This window comes from Rhinopithecus roxellana, chromosome 16 (genome assembly GCF_007565055.1).
Source record: "Rhinopithecus roxellana isolate Shanxi Qingling chromosome 16, ASM756505v1, whole genome shotgun sequence".
Lineage (NCBI taxonomy): Eukaryota > Metazoa > Chordata > Mammalia > Primates > Cercopithecidae > Rhinopithecus > Rhinopithecus roxellana.
In genome coordinates this window covers 19,465,397-19,480,106 of record NC_044564.1, presented here as the reverse complement: position 1 = coordinate 19,480,106, position 14,710 = coordinate 19,465,397, and the positions used below count along the sequence as shown (strand labels likewise).

At 46.1% G+C, this 14,710-nt stretch overlaps 1 protein-coding gene across 4 annotated transcripts in view; it reads right to left on the bottom strand.

Moving 5' to 3' along the window:
* GPR107 (G protein-coupled receptor 107) overlaps nt 1-14,710 on the bottom strand; it is an 84,954-nt gene that overhangs the window by 23,049 nt on the left and 47,195 nt on the right. For 2 of the 4 annotated variants that reach the window (XM_010360941.2, XM_010360942.1), the window contains exons 13-14: nt 12,550-12,680; nt 8,977-9,020 (exon numbers count right to left, since the gene is read on the bottom strand). In XM_010360941.2, the coding sequence (XP_010359243.1) occupies nt 8,977-9,020; nt 12,550-12,680 (175 nt within the window). Of the gene's footprint in view, nt 1-2,483; nt 2,569-6,343; nt 6,346-6,611; nt 6,672-8,976; nt 9,021-12,549; nt 12,681-14,710 lie in introns of all 4 variants that reach the window. The other 2 variants (XM_030920304.1, XM_010360943.2) reach the window with 2 other exon arrangements.

The window sequence follows — 14,710 nt, the reverse complement described above, 5'->3', positions numbered from 1 at the left end:
CCTGTAATCCCAGCTACTCGGGAGACTGAGGCAGAATTGCTTGAACCCAGGAGGCAGTGGTTGCAGTGAGCCGAGGACCGCATCATTGCACTCCAGCCTAGGCAACAAGAGCAGAAGTCTGTCTTAAAAAAACAAACAAACAAACAAACAAACAAACATTTGCAATATACATTTGAAGCAATGACCCAGGAGATAGGAAAAGTCATCAAACGGAATAGTTAAGGACTGTGCATATTATTGTAAACAAAATTATATCTTAAATGATAAATAAAAAGCATCAATGAAAGCAGCAGAAACAGCTCCTGAGAGCACTAAAGACCACACACAACACCAGGAAAGTTAGCTCTGACAAAGACCTCTGCTGCCAAGCCTGTTAGGTTTCCAGCTCCTACTTACCTTCGATTCTAGAACCACAGTGCACCAAAGGCCCTGCGAGAGGGTGGTGTGCAGAGGGCCATGCTGATCTCAGACTCAGCTCCCGTCAGTCTCTCCTGTTTCTCTGCCAGTCGCAACCTGCAGCCGCAATGCTGTGAGCTATGCCAGTGAGACTTGGGACGCAACGCTGCAGCTGGGCTGAGGCGCACACTACCGCCCACCCCTCCTGTCCACTGCACACAATCACAGCGCACACTACCGCCCACCTCTCCTGTCCACTGCACACAATCACAGCAGCGAGCTAGGCAAGAATGAAGGTCAGACTTCCCAATGCTTGATGACAAAGGCTGGTTAATAGCAGGCAGAACCTTCTCAGCAAGAGAATCCGACCTTCCCTAAATACTGCAGTCATCAATTGAGAAGAGTTGGTGGTTCTCAACAATGTCTCAAGACACACGGAAAGCACATGCATGTTAACACCAGTAAGCAGAAGAACCAGGCCCAGGCAGGTCCAGGGAGGGTCTGCCACCTCAGACCACTAACCAGGTCCTCTGGGAGGCTGTGGGTCCCCTGAAGTACTAGATTCCCAACACTTTAAAGGCCTAAAAAAAGCCTGGCAATGTGTCCAAGACAAGACTGCCTCTCAGCCGGATGATATGAGAGGCCTCTGCTCTTGGGTACAGCTTAAATGAACTGAGAGTGGTACCACTGGTTAATGGATTATATCATAATGTTGATCAGAAGCTGTGACTCGGTTGATGGCATTACAGGAATAGAGTGCAATCTGCTAACGAAAAGTAATGACAAGAGGGTTTTGGTGATTAAAGAAATTTAAAATCACTGTATTAAACCAGCTTAATAAAAAACACACATTGGCCAGGCACAGTGGCTCATGCCTGTAATCCTAGCACTTTGAGAGGCTGAGGCAGGCAGATCACCTGAGCCTCCCAAGTAGCTGGGGTTACAGGTGTGCACCACTACGCCTGGCTAATTTTTTTTTTGAGACGGAGTCTCACTCTGTCGCCCAGGCTGGAGTCCAGTGGCGCGATCTCAGCTCACTGCAAGCTCCGCCTCCTGGGGTTACGCCATTCTCCTGCCTCAGCCTCCCGAGTAGCTGGAACTACAAGCGCCCACCACCACGCCCGGCTAATTTTGTGTTTTTAGTAGAGACGGGTTTCACCCTGTTAGCCAGGAAAGTCTCAATCTCCTGGCCTCAAGCAACCCACCCACCTCGCCTTCCCGAAGTGCTGGGATTACAGGTGACAGCCACCGTGCCTGGCCTATTTTTTTTAAAAAGAAAACAAAAAAGAACAGAGCAGAACTGCTCTTTGAGGTTCATTCCAGTGGAAGTGATAGAAAAGAGAAAGCAAGAAAAAAAAAAGGCAGAAAAAGGGAAGAGGGTCTCTCCTGGGAATGAGTCCTTCCGGGTAAGTCTCACATCATAATGAGGCTGGTGTGTTCCTATCCAAATCACTGCAGAAGGGTAATAAGATGATTTAAATTAATCTACAGAAGAGGTTATTAAATCTGGGATCCATGAATCTCATGATATTACATGGAAAATTTTATATAGACACGGGAAAGTCTGTATCTCTCACTAGATTCTCAAGTAGGTCTATTATTCCCCAAAGGGATAAAAACCACCAATAGGAAAAGGAAAGCAAGGATGAAAAATAAGAATTAAATATATAAACATGAATTGCAGCCATGACACACGCAGTGATTATTTCTCTTCTTGTCTTCCCTAGTAGGTTTCTTGTTAGGTCTGTTTATATGAACACACCCAAATACAACAGAGTTCTTTGGCATAAGCTGCCCTGGGCTAACAGACATCTTAAATAACCACAAGCATCTGGCCAACTAAGTCTGGAATAAGCTCAATAGGCAAAGGAAGAGAAGAACCAGACAGACTTTCACTCAACTTCACATCCCCATGTCCATGAGAGACTCAACAAGCCTCATCTCTAACACAACAGTTCTCCATCTTTTGGTCTGAAGACCTTTTCACACTTTTAAAAATTCCCTAAGACCCCAAGATTTTTGTTAATATGATTACATCTACAAATATGGATCAGAAAGTAAAACAGGATGGGTCCAGTGGCTCACACCTGTAATCCCAGCCCTTTGGGAGACTGAGGCAGGAGGACAGCTAGAGGCCAGGAGTTCAAGATCAGCCTGGGCAATATGGTGAGACTCCATCTCCACGAAAAAAAATTTTTTAATTAGTGAGGCATGGTAGCGTATGCCTGTAATTCCAGCTACTTGGGAGGCTAAGATGAGAAGACCACATGAGCCTAGGAGTTCGAGGTTACAATGAACTATGATCACACCACTGCACTCCAGCCTGCATGACACAGGACTCCGTCTCTAAAATTAATATATATATATATATATTCGAGACGGAGTCCTACTCTGTGGCCCAGGCTGGAGTGCAGTGGCACGATATCAATTCACTGCAACCTCCACCTCCCAGGTTCAAGCAATCTTTCTGCCTCAGCTTCCTGGGTAGCTGGGATTACAGGTGTGTGCTACCATGCCCAGCTAATTTTTGTATTTTTAGTAGAGACAGGGTTTTACCATGTTGGCCAGGCTGGTCTCGAACTCCTGACCTCAACTGATCCGTTTGCCTCTGCCTCCCAAAGTGCTGGGATTACAGGCATAAGCTACTTTGCCTGGCCCCAAAATAAAAAACCTCTTTTCTAAAAAAAAAAAAAAAGAAGAATGAGAAAAGTGGAATTATTTTTGTAATTCTCTTTAATGTCTAGCTTAATAAGATGCAGCTGGGTCCTCATATTTGATTCAATCAGCATTCAACTTGCTGTGAGGGAGTATTCGGTTAAAATATATGAAGAAAATCTGGCCCCATACAGATAGATATAGGTCTTTTCAGATTACTGTGAATAGTCTGTGATTCTACATTAAAGCCTGACAAGAGGTTGCTTCTAAAGATGAGGGAGGTGGGGAATCTGAAATGTATCAATGAACTTTCCACACTCTTACATTAATAAACTCCCCTGGTCCATCTTGCACTTTCAGGAGAGCTTTTACCCCAATGCATGACTGGAACATCCTGCACTAGCCAGGTGGAAGACACCGTTTCAGTGTGTTATGTAGATCTCCCAGATACAGAAACATTTTATTACAGAATTCCTAAAAAATCACATTGTTAATATCACCTCTGCTTACATCAGAAGTCTTATAAGAACTGGGAAACTGGCCGGGCATGGTGGCTCACACTTATAATCCCAGCACTTTGGGAGGCCAAGGTGAGCGGATCACTTGAGGTCAGAGTTTGAGACCAGCTTGGGCAACAAAGTGAGACCCTGTCTCTACAAAAAATATAAGAATTAGTCGGGCGTGGTGGCAAAGACCTGTAGTCCCACCTACTCCGGAGGCTGCAGTGGGAGGTTCACTTGAGCCCAGGAGGTCAAGGTTGCAGTGAGCTGAGATTGTGCCACTGCACTCCAGCCTGACTCAAGGAAAAAAAAAAAAAAAAAAAAAGACCTGGGAAACTGTCAGTTAGGAAACTGTCAGGCTTACAGGGATAAATACAAGTTTTCCTTTATCACTAGCAACAAATACTGTTAGTTGTTTTTGTTGAAGAATATGTTCACTTTGTTCATTTTCAAGAAAATGTCCACCAAAAACCCAAGTCTGTGTCACCAAAACAGTCATTCTTCCAGATAAAAGCAGCTTGGTCAGGCACAGTGGCTCATGCCTGTAATCCCAGTACTCTGGGAGGCCTAGGCAGATGGATCACTTGAGCTCAGGAGTTTGAGACCAGCCTGGGCAATATGACAAAATCCTATCTCTACAAAAAATATAAAAATTAGCTGGGCATGGCAGCACACGCCTGTAGTCCAGCTACTGTGAGGGCTAAGGTGAGAAGATCAGTTGAGCCCAGGAGGCTGAGACTATGGCTGCAGTGAGCCAAGATTATATCATTGGACTCCAGCCTGGGCAATAGTGCAAGACCCTGTCTCAAATAAATAAATAAAAAACAACAACAAAAAATAAAATAAAAGCAGCTAGTTCAGCTTGCAATTCAGACAAGTGCACATGTACTTTCCCTCAAGGCCACACTCATCACACTTCAGGTCCAGCAGCAGTGCTGTGTGCACCCCTCCCATGCTGTCTCACAGAACATTAAAAGGCAAGGGTTGAGATTTAATCATGTGAACAGTTTTATTATATCAAGACCATTCTTAACTGATATGAGCCTTTTTTGCCCCCTGTGAGTAGGTAACAGTAAAGAATGCAGGGGCTACTAGTAGAGTCTGGTGCCACAGCCTGGAATCACGTGAGGGTGCCGGCAATTTTACGCATCATTGCTTTTCACCATCAGGCAATGTCAACAGTACAAGAGACTCATACCGTTTGATTCTGAAAGTAGTTTAGATCCTGAGGACCCCCTTGAGAACCGCTGCCCTAACAAATGCCTCGCATGGCCGCGGCTCCTTTCAGAGCACGGCGGCACCTCGGAACGAAGCCATTCCTCCCTCAACTCTGCAGCCAGCCAACCGGGATTATTTAAATACTTCTGAGGCTCACATGAAAGCTAAGGCTCCTCAGAATATATCTTCTGACTTTTCCTCAAAAACACAAGGCCAAAAAAAGGATGGTCAGCAGCAGAGACTGTTAATTAAATTTACAGTGTGTATCTCGACACCAGTCCTATAAGGTAATGACACTGGAGAAAGAGAAGGCAATGGGGATGCGGGCTCAAGGGCAGTCAGAGCCAGTAAATCTTGGCAGGCAAGACAGAGTGGAGCCAGCGCTAGGTGTGTCTGTGTGAGATTCAATTAAGCTCCCTCTCGGAGGATGCAGTGCAGCTGTGAGTCTCAGTGACCGAGGACCTGAGAGAAGCCACAGCGTGTGACAGGAGAGACAAAGACATGGCTAAAGGACAGTGGGCAGCTTCAGCCTCAATGCTTTCCTTTAGATTTCCCCCAGGTTTGGTCAAAAGGAATCCAGAGACAAAGAAATAAAAGCCAAAAAAACACTCTCTGAAAGCTATATTCACCCCAAATGCAGGAAGAAAAACTACAAATAGCATTTCTCTCACTTGCAATTACTGGGCCTGGACTGCATCTAAACTAAAAATGAGATTCTTTGCCATAGTGGCTTTTGTTGTTGCTGTTTTGAGATAGGGTCTGGCTCTGTTGCCCAAGCTGGAGTGCAGTGGTACAATCTCAGCTCACTGTAGCCTTGATCTCCTGGGCTCAAGTGATCTTCTCACCTCACTCTCCCAAGTAGCGGGGACTACAGGTGTGTGCCATCAAGTCTGGCTAATTTTTGTATTTTTTTGTAGAGGTGGGGTTTTGCCATGTTGCCCAGGCTGGTCTGCCATAGATTTTTGTATGGTTTTTGGTAGAGACGGGATGTTGCTATGTCATCCAGGCTGGTTTCAAAATCAAGCAATCCTCCTGCCTCGGCCTCCCAAAGTGCTAGGATTACAGGCATGAGCCACCATGCCTGGTCTAAAAATGAGATTCTTAACCCCAAAGTGGCCAGATGAAGTGGCTCACACCTGTAATGACAGCATTTTGGGAGGCCCCATGAGGCAGGAGGATGGCTTGAGGTTAGGAGTTCAAGACCAGCCTGGACAACACAGTGAGACCTCATCTCTACAAAAACTCTTAAAAAAAATAAAAGCCCAAGTTACTGTCAAGGCCATGAAATGAGTCACTGGAATAATGAGCCTGAGAACAGGAAACAGAATGTCAGGCTCTATCCAGCAAAGCTTCCAAATCTAATAGGGGACATTATTGCCCATGGCCTTTGTGCTCCCAGTCGCCTCCAGATCTCAGGAGAAGTGAACCATGGGGGCACAGAGGCCAATGGGGCCACAGATCTCAGAACCAGCGACTAGCAGCGTGCTCACTCCCGCTTTCCTGCAAGCTCCATAGCACATAGCTGCCCTGCAGTCACACCCGAGGTCGGCTCCAGCACAGGCCATTCCTGAGACCTCTCAGCAGGGGAGGCTCCAGCTGGGAACATGGCTGCTCTGGCTCTGGCAGTGTCGCAAGCGTAACCATTTTTAAGGGTACAGAGTGATGCCCAAAAGCATTTCACAGCCTCAATCAATTCAGGGAAAAGACCATGAACCAAAACGACAATCTCGTTCTAATCTGCTCTGTCCCTCTTTCAGAGGATTTGTGATCTTTGCTGATGAGAAATGGGAGCTTCCTTAGCAGATGTCTTCCTAAGAATGGGGAACGTGAACCCTGGTTTACCTATGCGACTTCCTGCTCTTATCGATTTCGCTCTCTGCTGAAGAGGTCCCATGCTGTCACCTGGTGGAAAAAATGAGAAACTGCTTTGTGTGCTCAGGCCATGACAAAAGCATTCCTGTTAAAGGAAGTTACCCTTTACTGCAGATGCTGGGGGACAACGCTGACCCTGCGCTGCCTCACCTGCTGTGCCATCTACTCCAGACAGAGCACCTTACTAAGATCCTCAGCTACCAACCAACCTCAGGTGGAATAAATTGTCCCAGCGGCAGTCACCACAGCCACCCCACACTTGCTGAAGCGAGATGGAGGACTGAAGAGGCAGGTGAGTCAGGAGGACAAAGCAGTGGCCGGGGAGGACGCGAAGAAGGGAGGAATTCATCAAGGGGCAGGATCGAGCCTCATCAAGGGACAGGCAAGCCTCGCCAACAAGAAACACTGCCGTTGGGATTTTTACACATTTTTAGCCAAACAGCCGGAAGAACCAATGAGAAATACAGAAGTTTACAAGATAATAAAGTTAAATGGTCTCATCGCGATATATTAAAATAAGAAAAAGCCTACCTGTTCACCAAGTTACAAATACAATACAACTATCTTCTTATATAACATGGATAAAAGAAAAATAAGGACAAGAATATCCCCAAACAGGCTGGGCGTGGTGGTTTACACCTGTAATCCCAGCACTTTGGGAGGCCGAGGCAGGTGGATCTCTTGAGGTCAGGAGCTCGAGACCAGCCTGGCCAATGTGGTGAAACCCCATCTGTACTAAAAACACAAAAATTAGCCGAGTGTGGTAGGAGGCACCTATAATCCCAGCTACTCGGGAGGCTGAGGAAGGAGAATCGCTTGAACCCAGAAGGCAGAGGCTCCAGTGAGCAGAGATCGCACCATTGCACTCCAGCCTGGGCAACAAGAGCAAAATTCCGTCTCAAAAAAAAAAAAAAAAAAGAATATCCCCAGTTATTCCCAGAGGTGGATTTGTACTTCCTAGGGTTCTTCTACTGATGGCAGGGTGCTTTACTGGGCTCCAAGAAAGGCTATGTAGCCAGGCTAGAAGCAAAAGCTCTGTGACTCCTGCTTAAACCCACTGAAAAGAACCTATCACAAGAGGACACTCCAGAGGTAAAAGAAGGGAACCTGGTATATTTGAGGGAAAAAAATGAGAAAATGAGAGAAGGGCTATTCCCAGGACTAGAAAGAAAACAAAACAAAGGCTGGTGCAGGTCATAGAAGCTGAGTGGGCCTTGCTGGCCTCTGAGCACTGACCAAGGCTCCTAGCCTGGGTGAGACTTGCACACAGGCTTCCCAGGAGCAAAAGTTACTTGAGTCTGGACAGCAGGAATGCTGTACTATCTGTTCCAGGCCCAAACTGGCGAGATCCTCCACAATACTGTGCCCTAAATAACAACCTAGGGCTGACCCCGGCTTGAAGCCTCAAAGTCATATTTAATTCAACTTAAATAATGTGTTATTAGTTGTATACCAGGTTGATGAAATAAGATTTACAGCTACTACGCATTTTCTAAATTTTCTAAAATGAAGCTACATTGGCTTTATAATCAAAAATAGGGTCAGCAACAAAATTTTATTAATAACAAAAACCTATTTATTATTCATAACCTGCCTTAAAGAATGTTAATATCCACACTGAGTGTATGATACCATGGATCCAGAGACCGTTCTGAGCTTTCAGAGAGACAGCAGTGCTCCTTAAACCCTTATGGTCTGAAATTCCCACTTGTGCCATGGCAGCCTGTGGTCATGAACATTATTCAAATAAGCCCAGAACCACATAAAACATTTTATTTGCAGCTTCTCTTCTGATTTAGGAGGCATAACTAGAAAGTCAAGGAGATGTAAAAGGGCTATAAAGGGCACAACCATTTCAATATCAGGTAGTTTTCAAGGTTCCTTCTGTCATCAGAGTCTCGCTTTAAATGAATACCAACACATCTATTTTGAAAGTGTGTTAAATCAGCAGGCAGGGCTGCTTTACACATAGCCATCTCCAATCCATTATCCCTCCTGTTCTCACAGTGAAGTGTTATCTGGCCCTTCCAAGACAAGATTTTCTCTTCCTGACTCAGTTTTGAGAAGGTGACAATCACAATCATGAGTGGAAATGAAATGAATCATCTTAATAAGCAGCAGTCACCCCCAACCTCCTCCTTATACAACTGACTCAACACCTCCTTCTCCAAACCACCCCCGGCTGCTCTCACGAAGTGGGCCCCAGGCCTCCCTTAGCTCGCCTCCCAGGAAGACAGCATCTTGAGGCTACAGGCTGCCTCCACTCCTCTGCAGTGCCCCAGCACGTGGGTTCAGAGCAAGCTGAGCAACACAAAATGAGCACGAGGGAACTTGCCTTTTCCATCTGTTGCTGATGCTTCTTGTAAATGTCTGATTGACCTAAAAATAAACATTTAGAGAACAAAAAGTTAGCTGGCAAATCTGCACTCCTATTTGCAGCTCTAGTAACTTGAGACTGAATTCCTCAATTATATGCTGAAAGGTTGGACTAGATCACTTTAGAGCACTCTTCCTAAAATAGGGTATGGTTGATAATCAACACGCCTGAGGTAAAGTCGCCCTCTGCTGGCCAAATCTGTGGCAGTAAGTCTAGCAGGGACCAGAGTGTGAGGAAAAAACAAAACTCCATCATTTAATGCTCCTGTTAATCTCTTACTCCCACAACCACCCCCCACCCAACACTCCCATGACAATGGAGCATCACTGAACTCACCTGCCACCAGGAGAGAATAAACCCAAGAAGAAAGTCACCAGTTGACTTCTAGAGTCTAGGTCTAAGAGCTGTGAACATACAGCTCCATACAAATTCATTGAGTGGAGATTTTTAACATTGCTGGAAAATGCCAGCCTCCAGGGACACCGTTTCGGGCTGTGATGTGCTGGTAACTAATGACCATCATTACGGTTCAGGCAGAGGAACATTAACATTATTACAGAAGCCGCAGGTGAGAGGTGGAGGCACCATGAAAAGCCACCAACGGAGAGACTACCTTGAGGGCTAAGCAGGGCACAGGCAGACAGGCTGTGTGAGGGAAGGCAGCTGGGGTCTGACACTGTCACTCACTCTTGTCAGCAAATCAATTACTCTTTAAATCCTCCGTAATTTGCGCACCTGTGAGAGGAGCTATCTGCTTGAGAACTGAATGGACCACCACATGAAAGCTAACCAGTACACTGCTGGCCCTGAAGCAATGCTGGCTGAATCGGGATATTTACAAGTATTATTATTACTATTATTTTATTTATTTATTTATTTTGAGACACAGTCTTGCTCTGTTGCCAGGCTGAGGTGCAGTGGCATGATCTTGGCTCACTGCAACCTCAGCCTCCTGGGTTCAAGCGATTCTCCTGCCTCAGTCTCCAGAGTAGTCAGGACTACAGGCGCACGCCACCATCCCCAGCTAATTTTTGTATTTTTAGTTGAGACAGGGTTTCACCATGTTGGCCAGGATGGTCTTGATCTCCTGACCTCATGATCCGCCTGGCCTAAAAAATATTACTAATCTTGAATCATCTCTCCAGTACTTACTTTTTTTTCATTTTACAGTAATTTTTAGGATATTTACCTTAAGGAATTTTGCCATTTGGAATCTGCTCATTAGTGTTGTAATTAACAATGGGCAGGAAATGGCAGCTTACACCTTGACAGCTTGTTGGGGTTCCCTACATTTGACTATTCTGATAGTGGCATGTGTAAAAAGTAGGGCGTTGGCCGGGCGCAGTGGCTCACGCCTATAATCCCAGCACTTTGGGAGGCATAGGCAGGCGGATCACGAGGTCAGGCGATCAAGACCATCCTGGCTAACACAGTGAAACCCCATCTCTACTAAAAAAATACAAAAAATTAGCCGGGCGTGGCGGCGGGCTCCTGTAGTCCCAGCTACTCAGAAGGCTGAGGCAGGAGAATGGCGTGAACCCAGGAGGTGGAGCTTTCAGTGAGCCAAAATCGTGCCACTGCACTCCAGCCTGGGTAACAGAGCAAGACTCTGTCTCAAAAAAAAAAAAAAAAAAAAAAAAAAGTAGGGCGTGAACCTCTGTTCCCTAATGAGGCACTCTTTTCGATCTGGAAACAATGCTGGACATCCTATGTTATAGATACCCGAGTGACTAATTCCTGTGCAGGATTGCAGGAGGCTGCAGTGAGAAGGAAGAGTCATTCATACTCCACTGGATGCGGTGGCTCATGCCTGTAATCCCAGCACTTTGGGAGGCTGGGGTGGGAAGATCACTTGAACCCAGAATTTGAGACCAGCCTGGGCAACATAGCAAAACCATGTCTCCAAAAAATTGGCTGGGTATGGTAGTGTGTGCCTGTGGTCCCAGCTACCCAGGAGGCTGAGGTAGGAACATCATTCATACTCTCTTCTATGCTGGTAGCTGTCTGGTGAACTGATACTAGATCATGTGTGATGTATGATGGAATTAGGGTGAAGAGTGAATCTAACTGGCTGGAATGAGAAGTACTCTCCACTGGCACCATGTTATAAATAATGAGAGTAACTGACAAACCCCTGGATCCTCAAAAATATTAATTTATTGGATGGGGCATTGCAATAAGAAGCACCTCAGCCAGGTGTGGTGGCTCACGCCTGTAGTCCCAGCACTTTGGGAGGACAAGGCAGGTAGATCACCTGAGGTCAGGAGTTTGAGACTAGCCTGGACAAAATGGCGAAACCCTGTCTCTTCTAAAAATACAAAAAAAAAAATTAGCCGGGCATGGTGGCACGCACCTGTAATTCCAGCTACTCAGGAGACTGAGGCAGGAGAATCATTTGAACCTCGGAGGCAGAGTTTGCAGTGAGCCGAGATTGAGCCATTGCACTCCAGCCTGGGCAACAAGAGCGAAACTCCATCTCGGGTTTAAAGAAAAAAAAAAAAAAAAGAAGCACTTCACTTCTAAATGAAGGCAGGGGTAAATCTATTTTAAAATTTATTTCAAAAGAATTGCATTCCGGCCGGGCGCGGTGGCTCAAGCCTGTAATCCCAGCACTTTGGGAAGCCGAGACGGGCGGATCATGAGGTCAGGAGATCGAGACCATCCTGGCTAACACTGTGAAACCCTGTCTCTACTAAAAAATACAAAAAACTAGCCAGGCGAGGTGGCAGGCGCCTGTAGTCCCAGCTACTCCGGAGGCTGAGGCAGGAGAATGGCGAGGCAGGAGAATGGCGTAAACCCGGGAGGTAGAGCTTGCAGTGAGATGAGATCCGGCCACTGCACTCCAGCCCGGGCGACAGAGCAATACTCCGTCTCAAAAAAAAAAAAAAGAATTGCATTCCAATAGCCATGGAAGCAGATCACCAAGGGTGAAGTGTTTTATTGCTGCTAGCCTTCTGAATTTCCACCACTTTGCATGTGATTTAATAAGGATATTTTCTCATCAACCACTGACTTGACACTAACACTTCTTTACACAGACCCAAAGCACAATCTATGCATCTAAACACTGCCATTTCCAGGAATGGAGCAATCCATTCTGAAAATATCAAAAATGGTTGTGTGCTGAGAACTATTACTAGTTTTATGTTAATGAACTTCCTCAATTTCCACCTAAGTTGGCAAGAACTGTCTGTTTATGGGATTTCGCCAACTCCCTATCACCACCACAAATTCAGGCTGCTACTTTAAGTTACTACCAAGTTCTCATTTCCCAATTCCTCTCTATTGTCTTAGAACTCTGTTAAAAGCCAGCTCATGGTGATGGATTAGCTCTACCAGAATCCCCTGTGTAAGTGGAAAAAGACACAGGGTTCTGCCCCTGGAGGCTGATTCAGGTCAGTCTGGGGCTCAGAAAGCTGTACTTTTAAACACACATCCCATGTGACTGAGATCAATTTGGGAATGGCCAGTTCAGCTGTTGGGCTTGACAGCCAAGCTTTCATGTGGCCTCCCTCCCTGTGAGCTACTCACCACACCACTGGGAAGAGGATGGCACCACAACACAACAGGTCGACCAGAAAGAGAGAGTCCTTCCACAAGCCATATTCAGTCGTGCCCTCCTCGGTGGACTCTATGATGATGTAGGCTACATTTGCCAGGACCTACAGACATGAGAATTTGCTGAGGCCCCAAAGCATGGGTGTAGCACTGTTACGACACTAGCAGCCCCAATGAGGGGTGTACATCTTGGCCTCTAGACCCGCAATGTGCGACCACAGCATTCTTTCCGGTCCCACATGCTCTTCCAGAACTCTGCCACTCTGCTATCAAGGAGAGTCTCTATGCCATCCCCCTGAATCTGGATAGGCCTGTAATTGCTCTAATACAGTAAGATGGAAGGCTGCTGTGAGATTTCCAAGGTAGGTAAAGCTTCCACCCAGCTCTCTTGGGACCTTTGGAGCCCTAAGCCTTCTTGTAAGAAGTGTGGCTACCCTGAAACTACCCTGCTGTACAGACCATGCAGAGATGGAAAGACCCCCCAGGAGCCCCAGCTGTCCCAGTCCCCACCGGAGCAAGCTTCTCAGCCCAGAAGACAGATGCGAGTGGAGACTTCAAGACGCTCCCAGTCACGGTGTGACTGTGACCACAAGACCCAAGTCAGACCCACCCAGCTAGCCACTCTTGAATCCTAACCCACAGAAACTGAGAGAGAGAATGAAGGGTTACTGTTGTTTTAAGTCGCTGGGTTTCGGGGTGATTTGTTATGCAGCAGTAGATAACAGGGACTTTGCTTTTCAGGTACCCCTAACCCAGTGGAGTCACTCAGGTGTTGGACTGCTGGACAGGTGGCACTTAACACCCTATTTTGCCACAACGCCCACACTTTTCAGGCCCTGGTGCCTGAAAAGTGACAATAACTCATCTAAGTGCCAGACAATGGAACTATGTTTTCAGAGACCAGAGCGGTGAGAATGGCTGATTCCAGCCCCACAGCTGAGTGGCCACACTGCTGCTCATGGGATCATTCAAGTCCAGGTCCTCCCCACACAGGACACGGCGAGTGCTTCCACTGAGGTTCACCAGTGTCTGCACACTGCTTCTTCCTCCAAAGGTAAGGCTTTGCCTCATATACTCAGGCCCGTTATTAGGCTCTTAGCATAAGTCTTTATAAAAAGTCCTTCCGCTGGCTAAACTGAGATGCCGCAGAGCATAAGGGAAATTTACCACTTATAATACATCCTTTTGAAGATTACCACTGGGAATGGATGCAGACATGATCATTCTACCTGTACACCCTATGAGAAGTCCCTGGTCCCAAATACTCTGCCTGACTTGCTGTAAAGGTAATCCTCCACACTTTGCATGTAAAATCTGTAGTGCTATTATTCAGCAAGTCTCTAAGTGTAATTTCTCTTTCTATATAGGACTTAGAAATCAAATTACCTAAAACTTCATTTAATACTAATGCAAAAAATATCTGAAATTTCAGCCTCTCCATTGATACCCAGCTTCTGGGTTCTTCCCTGTCCCATGTTGCTCGTGAAGCCCTGTCTATCCAAAAGATTAGCATCTGTGGCTCTATCTAAAAAGACAAAGTAGGGCTGGGTGTGGTGGCTCAAACCCGTAATCCCAGAACTTTGGGGAGCCAAGGCAGAAGGATTGCTTGAGCCCAGGAGTTTGACACCAGCCTGGGCAAAACAGTGAGACCATGCCTCTACTAAAAAAAAAAAAAAATTTAAAATTAGTCAGGCGTGATGGTGCGCGCCTGTGGTCCCAGCTACTCGGGAAACTGAGGCAGGAGGATTGCCTGAGCCCAGGAGTTCAAGGCTGCAGTGAGCCATGATCACCACTGCACTCCAGCCCGGGCGACAGAGTGAGACACTGTCTAAAAATAAAAAGACAAAGTAGAAAACAAAGGCTTTCACATCTTAAATTCAAAATTCCATTTTGTCCTTAATTCACACACTACATGAGAGACAGAATGTTCCCAATGTTGAACAACATGCCAAGAGTGTTTTTAAAACACCATTTTGCATGGACATCATCTACTCCTTACTTAGAAACTTTCTGTCACTGCCCATGGCCAAAAAGAAGCAGTTTTAACTTTTCAGGCTGACATTCAAGGCCCCTCCCAGACTAGTTCCATTGTCTAATACTCATAACTTTCTTAATTTGTTAAATGTCCTTATTT